Source organism: Zootoca vivipara, chromosome 5, assembly GCF_963506605.1.
Source record: "Zootoca vivipara chromosome 5, rZooViv1.1, whole genome shotgun sequence".
Classification (NCBI taxonomy): Eukaryota; Metazoa; Chordata; class Lepidosauria; order Squamata; family Lacertidae; genus Zootoca; species Zootoca vivipara.
This window is the reverse complement of record NC_083280.1, coordinates 27,798,686-27,820,635: the sequence shown is the minus strand read 5'-3', so window position 1 is coordinate 27,820,635 and position 21,950 is coordinate 27,798,686. Positions and strand designations below refer to the sequence as shown.

General features: G+C 45.1%; 1 protein-coding gene across 1 annotated transcript in view; it reads right to left on the bottom strand.

Annotated features, from left to right (window-relative positions):
- The window catches only part of GK5 (glycerol kinase 5), a 40,130-nt gene extending 26,279 nt beyond the window's left edge, over window positions 1-13,851 (bottom strand). Inside the window, exons 1-2 of the mRNA XM_035133764.2 lie at window positions 13,500-13,851; window positions 1,264-1,357 (exon numbers count right to left, since the gene is read on the bottom strand). Coding sequence (XP_034989655.1) covers window positions 1,264-1,357; window positions 13,500-13,616 — 211 coding nt within the window. The 5' untranslated portion in view covers window positions 13,617-13,851. The remainder of the gene's footprint in view (window positions 1-1,263; window positions 1,358-13,499) is intronic.
- Between the last annotated feature and the right edge of the window lie 8,099 nt (window positions 13,852-21,950).

Below are 21,950 nucleotides of genomic sequence, written 5' to 3'. Positions count from 1 at the left end.
CTGGTGGCCACAACCTCACCACCCACACATTGAGAATACATGCAAAAAGGCTCTACACATGCACCAATACAGATGTGCAGAGATACTTCCCATGAGGGGGGACTCTGATTGGGCCAGAATCCTCCCCTTATTTGTAAGGTTGGTACACATGCAGAATCCCTCTTCATGTGGTCCTAAAATGGAGATGGTGAGTTGTGCAATCACCAAGTGGTGGGAGTCAATTAGGGCCTTCTCAGCAGTGGCACCCTCTGTGTGGAATGCCCTTCCATCAGGTGTCAAAGAGATAAAGAACTACGTAACTTTTAGAAGACATCTGTATCAGGTAGTATTTGCTGTTTGCTGTTTTATTATGTTTTTATATGCACTGGAAGCTGCCCAGATGGGTGGGGCATGCATTAAATAATAATGATGATGATAATAATAATAATAATAATAATAATAATAATAATAATAATAATAATTTCTAGTAGTTCCTCCAGGTGGTGATCCCAGAATTTTTGTTGAGATACTCTAATATGTGGTCAAAATTAACTGGCATGCATCACAAGATAACAATATGGGGTATAAGGTAAAGGTAAAGGGACCCCTGACCATTAGGTCCAGTCGTGACCGACTCTGGGGTTGCAGCACTCATCTCGAGTTATTGGCCGAGGGAGCCAGCGTATAGCTTCCAGGTCATGTGGCCAGCATGACAAAGCCGCTTCTGGTGAACCAGAGCAGCACACGGAAACGCCGTTTACCTTCCCGCTGTAGCGGTACCTACTTATCTACTTGCACTTTGACGTGCTTTTGAACTGCTAGGTTGGCAGGAGCTGGGACCGAACAACGGGAGCTCACCCCATCGCGGGGATTCGAACCACTGACGTTCTGATCGGCAAGCCCTAGGCTCTGTGGTTTAACCCACAGCGCCACCCGCGTCAAGCACATTAAATGGGTTTCAATGTTAGATCCCATGTTAATATAGGATGAGTGTTCTTTCGGTAAACCTGGCCATGAGCCATTTTGGGGTTAAAAAGGTTAAACCCTGTACTTTGGGTCTGGAATGCAGACAAAGCACAAACATCAGCAAACTTCCAAATAAATACTGTTGTGGCCCAATTTTGGACCCATGGCAGCTTCCAGGCCATTGACAGAGCCACATATGACACACTGCAATAGTCTAAGCAGGAGGTTACCAGAGCAAGGGTAATTGTAGCCAAGTTATCTCCATCCACATACGGTCACAGGTTTTGGAAGAGCCACAATGTTGAGTTTCATGGTTACCTTGAACTGCCTCTTTAACCACATCAACAAATTGTGTCCACAGTCTTTCAGGATCCAGTTCAACCCAACCTGGCCGAGGATGAGCAACTTCCACCTGTTAACAAAAAACAGAATTACCAAGCAATCAGACCCAAAGCCACGAATGTTAGTAGTCTTGAGGAACTTACACTATGGGAAAGGCCATATAGGTGCAGGGGTACATTTAGATAATCTGGCCCCAAACCATTTATGGCCTAAAAAGTTAATTGCACTTTGAATTCGGCCCCAAAACGTATTGATTGCCATTGAAAATGGCACAAAAGTGATACAACACGTTTAGACCTTCTGGAGCTCATTAGTATCCTGATGGCTGTATTTTGCACTAGCTGGTGTTTCCGAGTTGTCTTCAGAGGCAACAACACAGAAAGCACAGTGCTGTAGTTCGCTTTGGAGGTAACCAGACCATGAATGACCAAGCCAAGGCCATGCCAATTTGGACAGGGCTGAATTCAAGAACACCCCCAAGCTCCATACCTAGTCCTTTGATGGAAGAGTAACCCTACCTAAGACCAGTTTAATAATAATACAGTAATGGGTGGCTTTCAACAGAACATTAAAAACAGAATAAAACTTCAAACATTAAAAACTTCCCTAAACAGAGCTGCCGTCAGATGTCTTCTAAAAGTCAGATAGTTGTTTATTTCCTTGACATCTGACGGGAGGGCGTTCCACAGAGTGGCTGCCACTACCAAGAAGGCCCTCGTTTAAAAATACTCAAAGCAGTGTTACAAGAAGATAATTGTAGCCATTGGGAAGCAATGTGGAATAGGTACATACATAAGATGTGGGGTTTTGCAGTCCATGTACTGGGCACAGTTTTCACACAAACTTTATGTTCATACTCCACAATGAAAAAATAAGTTATGCAATTCTTATACATGCAGATTACAGGTTTACTTCTACATGGAGTGAATCTTGATTATTTTAATTATGCTTACCCCAACCTTCCTACCCTCAACACAACTTCTATGTCAGTAAAATACATTTTACTGTATTTTACTGTATTTTAGCGTTGTACTTAAATTGTATTTGTTTCTATAGGGAATGAAGACCCAATGTACATCCTTTCTACATATCAATGGGTGATGCAAAGAAATCTGGATCAGGTTCAATTCCCTCAAATTTACAATGCTTCATTATCTAGGCTCAGAACAGAGTATAAAGCACCAAAGTGTTAGAAAGCTTTATTAAGATGTTTGGAGAAGCTTTTGACTAGGCAGGAGAGAATCAAGTCATAATTGCAGCAATGTTAAGGAAACGTTGATGAACATTGATGAACTGCCCATAGATGAAGGGCAGTTCACAGCATAAAAATACAGCATAAAAACTCCTGTTAAATCTACAAGCATTTTCTGTATCTGAATTCCATAACTTCATATCAAATTAAATACAAAGAATATATGGAAGTGCCAACAAATTGACAATCATTACAAACAACAAAAAGTCAGACTGTCCTAGTAATTATTATGAAAACTTTTATACCATATTAGACCACTGCTGTATATTAAATTAGTTCCAGTGTAGCTTTATCTGCTGTAACAGTTTATGAGACCCAGCTTTTGCTAGAGCCTTGAAAAATTCCAGAATAGATTAAAGTTACAGCAGTGTATCTAATGGTATCCTTTGTGCTGCCAGAAGGCTCTTGAATCCTGTGGAGTTTTCTGTCAATAGGACAGGGAGGGAGGCAATTTTTGCCAATTCCCCCTCTGCTCTGTGGGTCCTTATGCCCCTGCCCCAAATCTGCTCCAGAGTGTTGGGAGATCCTTTGGAACTGCCTGGGAGGTGGAGGGTGGTGACAGTAGGATGCAACTTGTACAAAGGTGGTTACACTGCCAGAGGGTCAACAATGGCCAAACTCAAAAAGCAATGCAAAATTATGCACTTCTTGCTACATAAGAAGCTGTCTTATACAGAGTCGGAACACTGGTCAGTATTGTCAGAAAAACAGTCTCCAGAGTTGTAGACAAAGGGCTTTTCCAGCCCTGAAGACTGAACCTGAACCTTTTGTACACATTTTAAAGATACGGCTTTGCCCTGCTGCAGCTTCCCTTACTGAATTCAATAATGTGACAACTGTTAGTGTTCCAGCTGAGCAGTCATTGTCCAGTTGGTGAAAAAACTAAGGATCAGAAATAGAAAATTCACAGATTTCCCAGTGTTCTTGGCTATAGGAATAGAAAGGACTTGTTTCATACAATTATTTTAAGATTGAACCAGATGACGAATGATCTCAGTCCATTTGTCCCATCATTAATAGACATAATTCAATCCACAAATCTGCAATTGCCCTCCAGGAGCATTTGGGTCCGCCAGTGGATAGGTAACCTAACGCAAATGGTATGGAGATCCAAACTATATTGTTACATGCCACTCCAATCTCGGAGTGGTGTGAGATTTCAGGGGTTCCAAGCATGTTTATCTAGGTGTTTCCTTTTGGGAAATGAGACACAGCCAAGACTAAGTGTAGTGTCTTTATGATATATGGTTTATTTACACATATCTACAGCCTGCGCCTACAGCAAAGGCATTCACAGCATTAACACCACAAGAGGCTTCTCCCATAGCCACAGTAGCCTTGAACTTAAGCAGACCACAGCCACTACTCTCAACCATTGGTGATGATCGGGCTCATCTCTGATAAGGAGGGTGAAACGGAGTATAGAGATGAGGTGGAGCGGCTGACAGAGTGGTGCAGAGTCAACAACTTGCTCATAAATACAAAGAAAACTAAGGAGCTTGTGGTGGACTTTAGGAGATAGAAGAACGAGGTCCAGCCACTTTTGATTGACGGAATTTGTGTGGAGAGGGTAACAACGTTTAGATTTCTAGGCATTGAGTTACAGGAGGATCTGTCCTGGAGTGTTAATACAAGGGGGCTTGTGAAGAAGGCGCAGCAGAGACTGTATTTTTTGAGAATTTTAAGGAAAAACCATCTTCCACAAAAGCTGCTGCTTGCCTTCTATCACTGTGCCATACAGTGTCCTAATCAATCCTTACCCCCAGGGCTATCAGCTTATGCAAGAGACTAGTGCTGACTTAAGTAGCTGTGGACACATCCAGTGGACACAACCAGTGGCTTAATTAGCTTTTGACATATGTTAATTCCAGAGGGTTAGGACATAGCTCTAGTACACACAGCTATACACACATGGGAGTAGCCCAACTCTAGCACTCTAAGCCATAATTAAATTCTCCCCGCCTTTACCCAAAGCCTTCATTAAATTCTAACCATAGCTTGATCCAGAATTTAGGGAGTCTTGCACCCACCAACTCATAACAATGTGAACTATCTGAGTGGATGTAGCAACCGAGTAATTTCGTTGTTCCCGCAAGGGGACAATGACAATAAAGATATCTTATCTTATCTAACTAACAGTTCCATTTAAGAGATGTCGATATCCAGCTGTTGCAAGCTGTACAACTGTGTCAGCTTGATGGTTCATACACTAGGCGTTTCCACACAATCCCAGGAGTTAAGAAAGTGAGCCCGCATGAAGCAAACCCTTAAAGACCAATATAGAAATGATTTTTTAAAAATTGTAAACAGCATACTAAGGTTTTGTGGGACGCGGGTGCTGCTGTGGGTTAAACCACTGAGCCTAGGGCTTGCTGATCAGAAGGTCGGCAGTTCGAATCCCCGCGACGGGTTGAGCTCACATTGCTCAGTCCCAGTTCCTGCCAACCTAGCAGTTCGAAAGCACGTCAAAGTGCAAGTAGATAAATAGGTACCGCTATGGCGGGAAGGTAAATGACGTTTCCGTCTGTTGCTCTGGTTTACCAGAAGCGGCTTTGTCATACTGGCCATATGACCTGGAAGCTGTACACCGGCTCCCTCGGCCAATAATGTGAGATGAGTGCCGCAACCCCAGAGTCAGTCACGACTGGAGCTAATGGTCAGGGGTCCCTTTACCTTTACCTTATACTGAGGTTTTACCTTTAAAAGTCTGAAATCCCTTGTTTCGAGAGTTAAATCCTGGCAAGCAATAGTCATGTTTGACTAAGTTTTGCTTAGAGTAGATCCACTGAAATTAATGGGCCTAACTTTGTCATGTTCATTCATTTCAAAGGGTATACTCTGAGTAAATACCACACTATGTCTGTCTTTAGGACAGATGGCCCACAGAGATAATATAGCACAAGAAAAACTGCTCTCTGTATCAACCTGAATAGGTTAGTTTAGTTGGATTTGTAAGCAAACAGGCCTCAATAATAATGTATGGAAACCGACTTCTAGTCAGAAAGTTTTAGCTCAAATTAAGGTGGCACTGTGGGTTAAACCACAGAGTCTAGGGCTTGCTGATCAGAAGGTCGGTGGTTTGAATCCCTGCAACGGGGTGAGCAACCGTTGCTCGGTCCCAGCTCCTGCCCACCTAGCAGTTCGAAAGCACCTCAAAGTGCAAGTAGATAAATAGGGACCGCTCCAGCGGGAAGGTAAACGGCGTTTCCGTGCGCTGCTCTGGTTTGCCAGAAGCAGCTTTGTCATGCTGGCCACATGACCTGGAAGCTGTACGCCAGTTCCCTCGGCCAATAATGCGAGATGAGCGCGCAACCCCAGAGTCGGTCACGACTGGACCTAATGGTCAGGGGTCACTTTACCTTTACCTTTAAGGTTGGGTCACAAGTGAGATTAAGGTGTCATCTCCTTAATCTCACTTGAGTTCTGCATCTGGGGAAATGTTTCTGACCTATATAGAAGTGAGGAATGTACAGAACAAACAAGAAATTCAACTGGTAAACAATGGCTGGTTACAACACTAATCCACACAGTTCTGCTGGTGTCTTGCCCCACAGACCAGCTGAGAACAGCAAATAATATCAGGTAGGATGTTGAAAACCAAATGCAACTAACTTGTACTGTTGAAATAAACAGTGAGAGAAACCAAACAACCAAGGCATAAATGGTCCCGAACAAAAACCAACCAACCAAAAATCTGAGATAAGGGGGAAATGTATAAAAATACAATATGGAATCGCTTATTACAATAAAATAGTTGCAAACCTATTTCTCTCTGCGTATCTATATGCAGTGAGAGAAAAACACTGCAATAATAAAACCCAGAACAAACTTATACCCAGAACAAACTTAGTTGGTCTCTCAGGTGCTACTGGACAATTTTTTAAGGGTGACTTTTACTGACAATTTTATGCATAAATTTATATTCTTTGTAAACCACTTATTTTCCCCCAAACTAAATGGTATGCAAAATACTGGAGCGCAAGTCAGAGGCATAGCGTGGGGCGTGGGTGTGGCCCAGGCACAGTTTTGAGAGGGGGCGCAAACAGGCACCCCCACAGCAGGTTCCTTCATGGGAGCCTGGCTCTGTACCAGAAGGAGCTGTGCCTTGGCTGCGGCTTTTGTGCCTGGAGCAGCTTCACCCCTGAGCCAGGCCTTACCTGGGGGAGGAGAGCAGGTGAGTGGGTGGCAGCGCTGTCGCCCACCCTTCCCGGCTGTGGCACACCTCATGCCCAGTGGCAGCAGCTCTGCCGCCGGGTCACGTCTGACCTGGCAACAGAGAGCAGCCCTCCTCAGCCGTGGCAAGGCGCGCCCGGCCACAGCGGCTTTGTCGCCGGGTCAGGTCTGACCTGGCAGCGGAGAGCATCCCATGGAGGGGAGGGGAGGGGAGCATCTCACAGAGAAGAGGAGGAGAGTGGGAAGCAGCTTCCCTGCCCTTCTTCTACCTTGAACTGTAGCACACAGAGGGCGCCCTCGGTGCCCCATCCCTCTCGTGGGTACGCCACGCAGCATGGGCACTCACTCCACCGCTGGCACAAGTGGCACAAGTCTCGCTCTGAAGCAGGTCTTGACTCTGCACTTGTTGCAGCTCCAGCTGAAGTATCCAGAGCTGCTATCAAGGATGCTTAGTGGGACCAGCTTACATAAGGTGAATCAGTTGATGTGGACAAGGTGTTGATGGCAATGCATCTGACCACGTGACCCCTTGACCCTGTCCCGTCTGGCCGAGGGGGGCTGACTGAGTCCAGAGTGTGGTTAGTGCTTCGTGGTATGAGGGGCTGGTCCCTGCCGAAATGAAAGAGGCAGATACACAGAAGAAAGGAAGAGGAAGACGGATTCGTTCAGACTATGAAACTTTTACACAGATGGCATAGCCCTGACAGCCGAACAAGAACTTTTCAATGCAAGACAAAACATTAGGAGTTGGCTAAATATAAACGCCATTACACATTTTATAACAAATCCAGCAGCTATTGCACATGCTCCCAAACCTCTATCAACATTTGAAAATCTAATTACAAGCACTAATGCAAAGCACTAAGCCTATATTATCAATAGTTATGAAAAGAATTAGTGACATGCAATTAGGCCAAACAAATTTGATATAGCATACTTGAGAATCAGATCGAGAGACAGTAATTGGGTGTGTGTGTGTTTTAGACTGGCAGAGCCTGTGGGCTAAGAAGCTATTAAAGTCAGCATCCATGCTTTTATAAGAGGAGACTCAGAAGCTTCTACATGGGTAGCATCTATCACCTTTGAGGTATAGTCACCTTAACAAAGCTATTTCCTCTTTGCTAGAGAGGGTGTAAAGAGGTTAGAACCACTATACATATGTAGCGGGCAAGTGACTAATTACAGCCATTTTGGAAGAATGTTGTTGATGAACATTCTGATTACAAATAAAACTTGTACCCCAACTTTAGTACCGGTACTGTTAACCAGCTCTAAAATTGAAAATGACAATCAAAGAATTAGTTACTTTTCTTTTAGCAGCAGCTTGACAACTTGTCCAAAATTGGGAATCTTTGGAACATTCACAAATGTCACAATGGAAAGAAAAGATCAGGACTTTGGAATTATGTTTTCCCTTAGGAATTTGTGTTCTGGGGTGAGTAGGAGAAATGTGTGAAGGAGGTGGTGTTACATTCTCATATTCCCTTAAAAAAAAAAGAGCATATATTTTAAAAAAGAAAAAAGACTCAACATTCACATTCCCCTTGTCCCTCCCCCATTAAAAGTAACAGGTAAGGGGTGACATAACTGCTTCTTAAGCTGAGCTAAAATGTAGCTGGACAGCCTGCTTCTTTTAAGCACACCTGCTGTTGAACAGTCGCCACCCTCTTGAGAGCTTTGCTAAGAAGTTATTTGCAACTGGACAGTAATTATCACAAACCTCTTGGCCCAAGTGGGGCTTCTTGAGAAGGGTCTTACCATAATAGCTTTCTTCATGCAGCCGGCACCACACCATCCCACAAAGAACCATTAACCCCTGGAGTCCCCACCCAGATAGCCTCCAGTCGAGGGCACCTGTGTTAGGCTGAACTCCTTCAAGTGTGTTGTTGCAGGCATGTATAGAATTGCTACCTAATTTTCTAGCACAGCACCTCGTCTTCTTGTCATAGGCACACAAGGCTGCAATCCTAAGCAACAATGAATCCAGTGATAATTATTTCTGAGTAAACATGTACAGGACAACACTATTTAAAGGTATTTTGAATAAATGGAGACATAAGTAATCCTTCAGAGAGGCAAACAAATGCATTCAGTTAATTAGTTTCTTCCTTCTGGCATTAAACACTTAAGTTTAATTGTGATAACATGCGTTGCAGTTAAACTACCGTAGTTTGCAAATAACACAAGGCTGAAGCCCAAACGACACTACAAGTTATGTGACGTATATGGTACTTTAAAGGGCATGCTAACAATTGTCTCTATTTAACAAAAAGCAGCTCTGAGACAGTTGTATCTGAGTTGGGATCACGCTGCAGAGAAACTTTCTTCCTTGTGCCACTTTCCCATCAAAAGTCCCCTCCCACAACTGATGTTTGCCCTTAAATATCAGCATAAAGTGATAAATTTCAGCAGGGAAACCCTCTCCCCATTAACCCAGCTTCAGTACTCACAGCTGCTTTTGGTAAAAGAGAAGGGGTAATTGGAAGCACACATTTAATGGCACATGCAGTTTGCCCCAATCAGATCACTCTAAGTGCCATTATCCTAGCACTATGCTATAGTTCCTTGCACTGAAAAATGTAGACTAGGACCATGTTGACAGAAGGTAACCATACATTGCAACATTGGTCCTTGGAATGTATACATTGCTTATTGGTACTTGGAAACAGTTGCATCACCAGGCACCAAGGTGCACGTCCACACAAAATGCGCACAGCCCGTTCCATAACCAATTAACCTGCAATAGGAATCTCTGAGCTTTGTCACTTAATCCTCTGAAACATTCCAAACTTTCCAAACCAAAGCCTACTTCTGCTTTTCAAATTCAGCTTGTGGCTTTATTTTACAGACATAGCAAACAAAAAAAACCTAGCCGCAAAGAACAAGAATCCTTATACTGCAGATTTTGCAAACAAGTTCATTAAAACTCAATAACAAATACTTTTTTTTTCCAAGCAAGAGCTTCCTGCTCTTCAACACGGTGACTCAGCAACACAGCGCTATGCTTCATTAGGTTCTTTGTAGTAAACAATTTTTTTTTTTGCACATGTCCTACGGTAGGCTCCAATACTCACAGGGTCTCCCCCATTCTTCCCTTCCTGTTGTATGGGCTTCTAGGGATCAAGAAGGTTGCTATGTTACCACCATTTAACACCTCTGTACATGATGCTCCCATGTGCCTATGCAGGGCGGAAGCTTGGCACATTCATCCTACACAGCAATCAGAGACTGCCGCAAAATGTTGCGGTACATGAGCCAGTTTGACTAATGAGTGACTGGTGGAAGCATCAGGGAACTAACAGAACAGGAGCCAGGCTTTGTTTTTGTCTTTGGGATGGAGGGGAGAAGAGAGAAAAGGAAGAAACAGGAAGGAGAAACACACAAAGGATAGCTCAGCTGATAGAGCAGGAGACTCTTACTGTCATGGGTTCATGCAAAAAGATTCCTGCATTGGAGGGGGGGTTTAGACTAGATGACCCCCGTGGTCCCTTCCAGCTCTAGGATTCTGTGATCCTGGGTACAATCCTAAGCATATCATACCCTTACTCAGGGCCGGTGCGTCCACTGAGGCGAGCTAGGCAACTGCCTAGAGCGCCGTCATCCGAGGGGCACTGCCAGCCTGCCGGCTGCCGCTCTCCCTCCTGCTGCAGCTTGCTGCTGGCTGCAGAGGCGCTTCCCTGCAATGCCTTGCATGGGGCGCAGACGGGCAGGCGGTGAAACCTGAGTGTGCGCGCGCCCAGCTCCTTCCCCTTCCTCGCACGCTTCCTCTGGCCGCGACGCCTCTGAGACCTGCCTTCATGTCTCCCTGCGCCCAACAACCTCACTCAGCTTGCCGGTTAAGGAGGACGTGCGGTTTCGGCTGAGGGGGAGCACGCGACGGGTATTGGGTCGGCTGCCAACGTCTGTCACTTCTCCCTCCCTCCCCCTTCCCCTGGGTGTGTGTGTTTTATTTTTCTCCTCGGGGCGCTCCGTCCCCACATGCAGTGGTTGCCCCGCATGCAGTGAGGCAGGAGAGAGAGAGAGAGAGAGGCAGACTCTGAGGGGTGAAGAGAGGAGGTTTCTCACCGCCGTCACTTCTTTTCTCCCCCTTCCCAAACTCTCCTGTCAGGTCCTGAGTTCGCTTTTCTGGGGGTTGTGTTACACACAACGGACACCACACCACACCTCGCCCTTGACAATTTCCCTTTTCTCTCCCCGTCCTCATTTCAGGTGGGTGTTTCCATACCAGCCACACTAGCCAGTTCCTCACCCCTCAAATCTCTGCCCTTCCCCCCTCCGCCCTATTTTATGCCACGTAGTTTTAGTTACAGCCACGTCCTCTCTCTCTTTCACTCCCCCCCCCCCGTATGTGTTTTGTAGCCGGAGCATCTCCTCCTTTCAATTGTATTTAAATCCTGGGCATGGACAACAGCAGCAGCAGAAGGAGGAGGAGGTGGACGTCCAATTTGGCAGCTGTGGCTGCTCAGGCATGGGCTGGAGAAAGGGGACCCTGGACTGCCTTTTGCAGCTGGGAGGAGCGGTGCGCGGGGGGGGGGGGAGTGAGAGGTTGCAGGCTCAGGCACCGCCCTTACTGAAAATGGGTTGTTTATATATTGCCAACTACTCATACAATACGCCTGTCAACAATTACTCAGTTTAGTTTTTCTCCCCCTTTCTGTTCGCTGTAACTTGCCTTGCTAGTTCTAGCCTTGATGGGGGAAAACTGCTGCTGCTGTCCTCGTCCCGTCCCGTCCCCCCCCCATCTGTCCACTATTAACTCTGGGCATGGTTATGGGAACTGGGCAGCCGTATGCATTTGGTTTGGAGTCAGACCACTGTATCCTGCAGGGCTGATATATGCATGAACATGCATAGAGGGTTGACCCCAATATTAATTTAGGGACATTATAGGTTGGTGGGGGAATGTAGGGAATTGCTTTCCCCCTTTTGTTGCAATTAAATACATATTGTCAAGAGTGAAGCTGTGTTCTTCTCTGACAAGGGAGCTATTGAAGAGTACATGTAATCTTAAAACATCTAGATGCAAGTTTTATGGAAAACCCATATCTCAAAATCATACATGATGTAATAGTTGCAAGTAAGTCCTGAAAGCCTAGCTGTTCATGGAAATGTTATTTAATATGCAGTGTACAGTTGACACCATAAGATTCTAAAACAAGCGTGTATATTCAAAACTAAATACCGGTAGTTGTCATCTTTTTAAGTGTTTCGAGGTGAGAGGGAGCTCCAGAAACAAGCCTGTGATGAAGCATTTTAAACACTTTTAAGATGAGAATGATCCTTAATGCAGCTTGCCAGGGCTCCAAAATACAAAACCCCAAGAGTTCTCTGTGTATAGCAAGTTCTGCTTTTCACACTACTAGTCATGTCACACTGCTAGTCACACTACTAGTCATGGGGTCACGAAGAGTCGGACACGACTAAACGACTAAACAACAACAACAAGTCATGTTTTAAGAGAAGGAAATGATTAAGTGGAAGGGGTAAGATTGCAGTACAACTCTGCATATGGCAACTTTGGAAGGCTGCACAAAGCTTTTGCATAACAGTTTAAAGGGAACTTCTCCTAGTTGTATGATCTTCTTTCCATAGGGTTCAGTGAACCAGGTTACATTGTTGACATGGTTTTCGTATTTCGTGACCGCTTCTCAGTATGTATTATCATGTAGTATCATGCATGTTGCTTTAAAACAAATATTAAGTAGTTGCAGGTATGTTTATATGAAATGCTTAGTGGAAGTGGTCAATTATCTGACTTGGTCCTGCTTAAAAATATTGACTGTAAAATGTCTGGAATTCAGATTTAATCCTAATTTCTTGTTTAATTATTTCTCCAGTAAATTAATGAAAGACATTTGTGAATCCAAACTGATAGGTGTTTTTCAGCCAAATCACAGTTTCAAGTATTGCTTGCTTTGTAAAGCTGTGGGAGAGGCATAAGGTAAAGGGACCCCTGACCATTAGGTCCAGTCGTGACCGACTCTGGGGTTGCGCGCTCATCTCGCATTATTGGCCGATGGAGCCGGTGTACAGCTTCCAGGTCCTGTGGCCAGCATGACAAAGCCGCTTCTGGCAAACCAGAGCAGCACATGGAAACGCCGTTTACCTACCCGCTGTAGCGGTTCCTATTTATCTACTTGCATTTTGACATGCTTTCGAACTGCTAGGTTGGCAGGAGCTGCGACCAAGCAACGGGAGCTCACCCCATCACTGATTAGCAAGCCCTAGGCTCAGTGGTTTAACCACAGTGCCACCCATTACAGCAAAAGAATTTGATCAAGTTAATGTGTTTTAATCAGCTATTGATGAACCAAATCATCTCTTCAAAAAGCAACTGAGATTTATAAATCACTTTATATTTCAAAAATAAAAAGTTCCCTCCCCCCCTATTTCCCTCTCACCCCCTCCAATCTCTGTCTCTTCCTTCCCTCTCCCTCCCCCCTCTCTCTTTCCTTCCTTTCTCCCCACCCTGCACTATTATTCTGCGGTAGCAGGACTGCCACTGCTTTGGAACATGTATCAGAGATCATGGTTACAAGGAACAGGTTGGATGTGAAATACATCTGTTTGAAATATGATTTTGGGGGCGGGCAGAAGGTGATCTCGCCTAGGGCGCAAAAAACCCTAGCACCGGTAAGTGGTTAAAGAGGCTGCACTCTTACGTCTGTGTTTGTCCCCAGGAGCAGAGTAGGACTTATTTCTAGGTAGACACGCGTTAAAATCGAGCTATACCGCCTGACGCGGCTTGTATGCCGCACCCCCCCCCCCTCTCCACCAGAGCTCCCACCTGCATAGCCTTGGCTCCCTTGAGCACCGCCGCCTTGTCGTAAACATGGCACCGTATCACCGTGCTGCCCACGTCCACACCCAAGATATACTTCTCCGCGGTTGCAGGCGAGGCCATGGCGTCTGTGTTGGCGTCCTGCTCTTCCGAGTCTCGCTGCCGTCGCCCCTCAAGAACCGGGCGTCCGAGCTCCTTAAAGGCGCGCAGCTTCTCACCCAGGCGCTTTTAAAAGCTCCCCGGGAGGAGGAGGAGAGGAGGAGGAGGAATGAGAAAAAGAAGGGACGCAGCAGCCGCGCCGACGGCGGGCGAGAGAGCAACGCCTCTCCATGCAGGGCGGGACTCCAGGGAGGAGAAAGCGGCCAAGGTGGAGGCGGCAGCGGCGGGCGGCTTTGAATGTCAGCAGCAGCGATTGCGAAGGAGAGGGAGCCGGGAAGGTGTAGGAGGGAGCAGAAGGAGGCGGCGTGGCGAAAGCAAAGGGGAGCGCCGCTTTTGGCGAGGAGGCCCGGCCTGTTTCGAAACGCCTAATTCGGTCGCCAGGCCCCCACACACCAAGGGGTTGAAGGGCCAAGGGTTGCAGTTTCCCGCCCACACCTGCCCTACTTTCTCGTGGTTTCCAGGGCAAGCAGTTAAATCTCGGAGGGTCAGGTGCCAACTTGGATAATATATTGGGGGGGGCAGGTAAGCCCCACCCCACATAATCACAAAATGTGGCACACTATATGAAGGGCAATGGCTAACAACTTGGCAGACACCTCAGCCCCTAGGAGTTGGCTCCCATGTCCAGCGTCTTGGTCTCGCAGTGGCCACTCAGTTGCCTCTGGGAAACCGTGAGCAGGACATGAGAGGAGCGCATTATCCCCTCTTGCGGTTCCCAGGGATTGGTATTCAGAAGCATTGGCTAGTTAGTACCGTATGTAGTCATTTGCAGCCTTTTCCTCCCTGAATTTGCCTAATCCTCTCTCAGAGCCCTCCAAGTTGATGGCCATCAACTTCCTTATGCAAGTGGGTTCCGTGGGCTGCGTGAAGCAGTTCTTGTTTTTATTCTGTCCTGAATCTTCCAATCTTCATTAGATGTCCAGGAGTTACTGTGTTATGAGAGGGGGGGAAAAACTCTCTCTAGCCCCCTTCCTCCATGCCATACAAAATTTTAACCATGCCACCCCCTACTCACCTTTTCTCTAAACTTGCAGTGCAGTTTCCAGTGTAAAGCTGGAGGCCAGCCGGGCCCTTTGCAAACAAAACTGATATCCGAAAATTGTAGAATGTGCAGTCTAAAGGATAATGAGGAAAGACTTAGGCTAGATGGAAGGGAAAAGATGTCCTCTGTAAACCCCATACAGTACTATATAGGACACCTGTTCCAGGTTAAAGTACCAAAAAAGAAAAAAAAGAAATGTTATTTTAAAAGGCTTTTCAATTTTGACTTCTCATCTCTAAGTTGCTTTGGTTGTTTCACATGGCAGTTTGCATCTGGGTTATTTCTAGAGTTTTCATAGTTCACTGGCCTAGGAGATACTTTAATAATAGTTGACCATAAACCTGGCGAGCTCTAGTATGGAAGCCTCCCTGTTTAGGGAGGCTTTTAATGTTTAATAGATTATTTTATTTCATTTTTCTGTTGGAAGCTGCCCAGAGTGGCTGGGGAAACCCAGCCAGATGGGCGGGGTATAAATTATTATTATTATTATTATTATTATTTGTTTACTTCAATAAATAACTGAACAGAGCCATTTGTTGTTCTAGCCTATTTCTCTCCCAGCAGTGGCTGGGGTGGGGGTGGGGGTTGAAAGCAGGCCTCCCCAACAATCCTGTTGGCACTCAGTCTCAAGCAAATGTGGACTACATTTGTGGATGTTTTAGACAATTGATAAGTATTCAAAAGCGGCTTATGTCTTGCATTACCGGTCCTTTCTGTACTGCGATGGTAGGAGGGCTCCTATACTAAGGGTGGGGTGACCATCTCTGGGTCAGATGGGATGCAGTTTTAGGGTGGGCATTAGCAGCTTTGGAAGGAGCAGGGCCACCTCCCACATGGCCCAGGGGTTTCAACATTCCATGTCATGGGTGTAAAGTAGCCACACTGCAGGACCTCCATGCTATGAAGCAACATCAGGACAAGTGCTCAGAACAAAGATCAGGAAGCTGGGCGAAGCTATATTACAACTCCCATTCTTCCTGGCCACTGGGCTAGGCTGGCTGTGGCCAATGGTTTCCCAGTCCTGCATTTGAAGTTAAGACATTATATTTGTTGCAAACACTGTTGGCCCAGATGGCTGTCACAAAGAAGTGGAAAAGACCATGCAATCCACCCCCAGCTGTAATAAACATAGCTTAGGTATTTAATTTACAACAGATTGAAGTCTACTAGCAAAGTCAGACTTACAAATAACTTCCTTTCCTAAATGAGGTATGAACACTTTCATATCAACAGGTCATAATCTCTGATTTCGACTATATTTGCTCTTCCTTGATGGCACCTTGCAAGAACAAGCAGAGACCAGACTGCAGGTCTCCACTTTGGAAACAGCCTTCACATAATAGGAACAGAAAAAAACTACATACCGGTACGTAAGTTGATTTTATAGATTTTGTCCACTTACGCTTTAAATGCTGGGAGATAGGAGTAGATCGAAATACTGCTTAAGTTATAAATAAATGGCAGGTGCTTGCTGATGTCTGTAGTTGCCCAGTTGCTTCAGTGACCTGAGAAGGGGTTGTGTGTGTAATACAGTACGCCTTCAGATTATTTTGCAGTGTGGAAAGCAATAGATAAATGTCACAGGGCCTTGTGTGTTGTGCAACTCAGCCTAGCCAATTCTGGAGAGAAGCAAGGCAGCAACTATGATACGGTGGTACCTCTGGTTACAAATTTAATTTGTTTCGGAGGTCCGTTCTTAACCTGAAACAGTTCTTAACCTGAGGTACCACTTTAGCTAATGGGGTCTCCCGCTGCCGCCGGTGTGCGATTTCTGTTCTCATCCTGGGGCAAAGTTCTTAACCCGAGGTACTACTTCCAGGTTAGCAGAGTCTGTAACCCAAAGTGTTCGTGACCCAAGGTACCACTGTATTGTCAAAGTGGTGTACAGTATTGCCCTTAAGTGAGGGGTTTTATTTATGTATTAATTCATTAATTCAGTCAATTTATATACCACTATTTTTAATATTGTACACCACCCTGGGATCTTCTGATAAACACATTACGGTACAAAACATCAATGATAGAAACATAATAAAAACATACTGTACTGACAGACAGTCTAATAATAAAATAGTCATAACAACAGTCCCCCCCCCCACCGGCCATTGAATAGCCTGGGTAAAGAGAACGTTTTTGCCTGGCACGTAAAGACATGTTGTAATGGCACCAGGTGAGCCTCTCTGGGGAGAGCATTCCACATCTGGGAGCCAACAAAGAAAACACCAGTTCCTTTGCCACCCTCTGAACCTCTCTAGGATGGGGGACATAGAGATGGGCCTCAGATGACAAGTGCAGGATCTGGGTCGGTTCATGTGAGGCAAGGGGATCCTTAGGACACTGAGGTGCTGAGCTGTGTAAGGCTTTATAGGTCAACACCAGCTATTTGAGTTGAGTCCAGAAACTAATTGGCAGCCAGTGCACCTAGAGCCAGGCCTGGATTTGTGGAATGGAATTCTTTCCACATGCTTCTTTTTAAAGAGGCAGATAGAAGTATACTAGGATTGCTTTCTACGGACTCAAGATTACTACTTATACAAGATTATCAAATTCTTACTGAAGTTCTGGTTCAGTCTTCCCTGTATCAAGTTTGTAACCTAGATTCAGGGCTACTTGCTGGCAAGGATTTCACAAAGCTAGTAAAGAAAAGGACACTGCAGACATTTCTAAGGAAATAACAGCTTCATTTCTATTTCTAGTTCCCACAGCAGAAATATGTCGCTTGAGGTTTGCTTTCGAATGTACCATGGTTAGCATCAGTGTTTACCCATATTATAATGTTTCCACTTTGAGTTAAATTCAACACACTTGCTTCTCTCTCCCCCCCTCCCTCAGATAAATTCAAAACTCTCTTATTATGCCAAAGCCAAATGAGTGAAATACAGTCAGAAAGAACACAACACTTCTACTTGTGTTTTGTTCCAGACAAACCACCATGAAATCGCTATTCTTCTTACTACAAGCCTTCTCATATCCATGCCAGCTTTACTGGTGCCAGTGCTTAAGTTACAGCACAGACAGTAAAGTCATTCAAAAGTATAGTCCCAAATGTTGTTGTTGTTTAGTCGTTTAGTCGTGTCCGACTCTTCGTGACCCCATGGACCAGAGCACGCCAGGCACTCCTGTCTTGCACTGCCTCCCGCAGTTTAGTCAAACTCATGTTCGTAGCTTCGAGAACACTGTCCAACCATCTTGTCCTCTGTCGTCCCCTTCTCCTAGTGCCCTCAATCTTTCCCAACATCAGGGTCTTTTCCAAGGATTCTTCTCTTCTCATGAGGTGGCCAAAGTATTGGAGCCTCAGCTTCACGATCTGTCCTTCCAGGGAGCACTCAGGGCTGATTTCCTTCAGAATTGATAGGTTTGATCTTCTTGCAGTCCATGGGACTCTCAAGAGTCTCCTCCAGCACCATAATTCAAAAGCATCAATTCTTTGGCGATCAGCCTTCTTTATGGTCCAGCTCTCACTTCCATACATCACTACTGGGAAAACCATAGCTTTAACTATACGGACCATTGTCGGCAAGGTGATGTCTCTGCTTTTTAAGATGCTGTCTAGGTTTGTCATTGCTTTTCTCCCAAGAAGCAGGCGTCTTTTAATTTCGTGACTGCTGTCACCATCTGCAGTGATCAAGGAGCCCAAGAAAGTAAAATCTCTCACTGCCTCCATTTCTTCCCCTTCTATTTGCCAGGAGGTGATGCGACCAGTGGCCATGATCTTAGTTTTTTTGATGTTGAGCTTCAGACCATATTTTGCGCTCTCCTCTTTCACCCTCATTAAATTTTTTTTTTTAAAGAAATTTTTATTGATTTTACAAAACAAAACATACAGTATAACACTGTCCCTTCGTTTTCCCTCCACACACCGGTCCACTTCTGCCACCAGTAGGGCCCGTGTGCTTTAAGAATCAAAGGGGTCCAATTATGAATTGAGTTCTGCTTCCCCCCTCCCTCCTCCCCCCATATCCCCCCCCTGCCACTGAGAGAACAGGTAGGGAAGAGTTATGGGGATCTGCATCCCCCAACTCTTTCATAATCATATTAACAAACCTAAAAGAGAAAGAAAGAAAAAAAAAACAAAAGAAAAAACAGAAGAAAAAAATTGGGAAGAATTCAAACTTCCCAGTTCTTATTATTTTAACATCTTAATTGCGACTCCCTCGGTGGTCTTCCTCATGGTTTTCCAACAAAATCTGATTACTTGTGGCGAATTTTCCAACTCAGTTTCAAATCTTAATCTTATAATATTCACTCAATCCTCCTCCTTTTTCATGCTGTTCCCCCACAGGTCCCCTCCTGCCACAAGAGGTACCTGCAGGGGAACAGCACTTCCAAGGTTCCATTTCCTCCTCACCCATCTGGGCACCCCCTGCCACTGAGTGCCTCAGAATAAGAAGAGGAGGGTGGGCAGCTTTCTGCCTAAACACCTCACTTAACCTGCAATAATTTACAATCACTTAAAAGTTCTTTCCCAGCCATTCTTATACTCCCTTAAGGAAACATAACTTTTTTTCCCTTTCTTTTTTGCATTCCATTTCCTCTCCCCAAGTCTTTTTCCCCCAATTGGTTCAGCGTTTCCATTGTCAAGCCAAGATTTCGAAAACCGTCTTTCAGAGACCAAAACAATACCTTTTAACTAAAGTTTTTACCCCACACCCATTCTTTCCCAAATCCATCTCCAGACCTTTGCCCCCCTCTGCCCCTGTCCTTCCCATCCCACAAAAACCCCACTCCACATTTTAACCCTTCCAGGATCTTCAATTCCATTAGACTTTAAGTCCCTTTGTCTCTCATCTTCTTGTTCTACTTGTTTTTCTCCCTTTTGGAGGTCATCTTTTGCTTCATCCCAAACAAATTTGTCATAGTCCAAGTCCTCTTCAAATTGTTTCTTATCACCCACAGTCTCAGAGTCAATAATCTCCAAATTTGAATTAACCTCTAAGTCCTGGACTTGGACTTCAATCTCAACTGGTGGTGAGTTGGGATGTTGCCGTTCCTTGTAAAAATCTTCCCATGACAGCAAGTAGTTCAGCACAGTCTCCTGGAAGGCTCGAGAAAGTTTTGTTTTCATACCTCTCGTAACCGCAGATAAACAGGGTGTAGGGAACAATGGGTACTGGAAAATTCCTTTCTCAGACGATCGACTCCATTTTAGCTGTTCTTTTTCTTAGTTCTTAACTCAGTCCCAAATCCATTCTTACTTCCAATTTAAATAATTCTTTGACAATTTCAAACAATTTTTCCTATTCACAGCAGTGCAATCAATCCACCCGGTCTTTTGACAGTTTGACAGCTTTTGACAGCTGTCAAAACGCTCTTCCCTTTAATACCGCTGTACCTCAAGGGGTGCCGGACTCAGGGGCTGAGATGGTTCCAAAAAGTCTTTTTTCCCTCTCGGGTCCACAGTTTCAAATTCTTTTGTTATTCGGCTTAGGATTTTTTTTTCCAAACGCCTCCCAGTTTCCCATTAGGAAGAGACCGGCTTCCGTTTCTTTCAAGTCTCTCCTATTTTCCAATCAGCAAATTTAAGGTCCAAATCAAAGTTCCACTTACTTCTTTAGGAATCTTTAGTTTCAAATCGGAAGAATCCGCCGCTTGCCGGGTCAGGACTCGGAGCTTCGCTTCCCGGAGGCAAGATGTGGCCCAAAATGTCTCCCGCGGTTCAACCCCGCCGGCTCACGATCGCTCTATTGAGCTCTCGGGCGGCGGGGGATCCGCCAAACGGAGCGGCCGCTGGGCTCCTGAGTCATCGGAACTCTCGATCCGATGTTTTTACGGGGAGTCCGCTCGCTCTGCGGACTTCCCCCCCCTCCGAGAAGCCAGGGACCTCGGCACGCGAAAGTCCCTGCGTCCTTCTCACCGCCGCGACGAACCGGAAGTCCTCTTTCACCCTCATTAAAAGGTTCTTTAATTCCTCCTCGCTTTCTGCCATCAAGGTTGTGTCATCTGCATATCTGAGGTTGTTGATATTTTTCCTCCCGGCAATCTTAATTCCGGCTTGGGATTCATCTAGTCCAGCCTTTCGCATGATGAATTCTGCATATAAGTTAAATAAGCAGGGAGACAATATACAACCTTGTCGTACTCCTTTCCCAATTTTGAACCAATCAGTTGTTCCATATCCAGTTCTAACTGTAGCTTCTTGTCCCACATAGAGATTTCTCAGGAGACAGATGAGGTGATCAGGCACTCCCATTTCTTTAAGAACTTGCCAAAGTTTGCTGTGGTCGACACAGTCAAAGGCTTTTGCATAGTCAATGAAGCAGAAGTAGACGTTTTTCTGGAACTCTCTAGCTTTCTCCATAATCCAGCGCATGTTTGCTATTTGGTCTCTGGTTCCTCTGCCCTTTCGAAATCCAGCTTGCACTTCTGGGAGTTCTCGGTCCACATACTGCTTAAGCCTGCCTTGTAGAATTTTAAGCATAACCTTGCTAGCGTGTGAAATGAGCGCAATTGTGCGGTAGTTGGAGCATTCTTTGGCACTGCCCTTCTTTGGAATTGGGATGTAGACTGATCTTCTCCAATCCTCTGGCCATTGCTGAGTTTTCCAAACTTGCTGGCATATTGGGTGTAGCACCTTAACAGCATCATCTTTTAAAATTTTAAATAGTTCAGCTGGAATATCATCACTTCCACTGGCCTTGTTATTAGCAGTGCTTTCTAAGGCCCATTTTACTTCTCTCTCCAAGATGTCTGGCTCAAGGTCAGCAACCACACTACCTGGGGTGTACGAGACCTCCATATCTTTCTGGTATAATTCCTCTGTGTATTCCTGCCACCTCTTCTTGATGTCTTCTGCTTCTGTTAGGTCCTTACCACTTTTGTCCTTGATTATGGTAATCTTTGTACAAAATGTCCCTTTCATGTCTCCAATTTTCTTGAACAGATCTCTGGTTTTCCCCATTCTATTGTTTTCCTCTATTTCTTTGCATTGCTAATTTAAGAAGACCCTCTTGTCTCTCCTTGCTGTTTTTTGGAAATCTGCATTCAGTTTCCTGTATCTTTCCCTATCTCCCTTGCATTTTGCTTGCCTCCTCTCCTCCACTATTTGTAAGGACTCGTTGGACAGCCATTTTGCTTTCTTGCATTTCCTTTTCCTTGGGATGGTTTTCGTTGCTGCCTCCTGTATAATGTTATACAGTCCCAAATGATAGTCCCAAATAACTCTTGCTATTTGACATGGGTACTTTATTTTGCAGGACACTAATTTTTCATTCATTGGAACAAATGCATCTGATGGAAAGCAACTGAATTCAGGACAA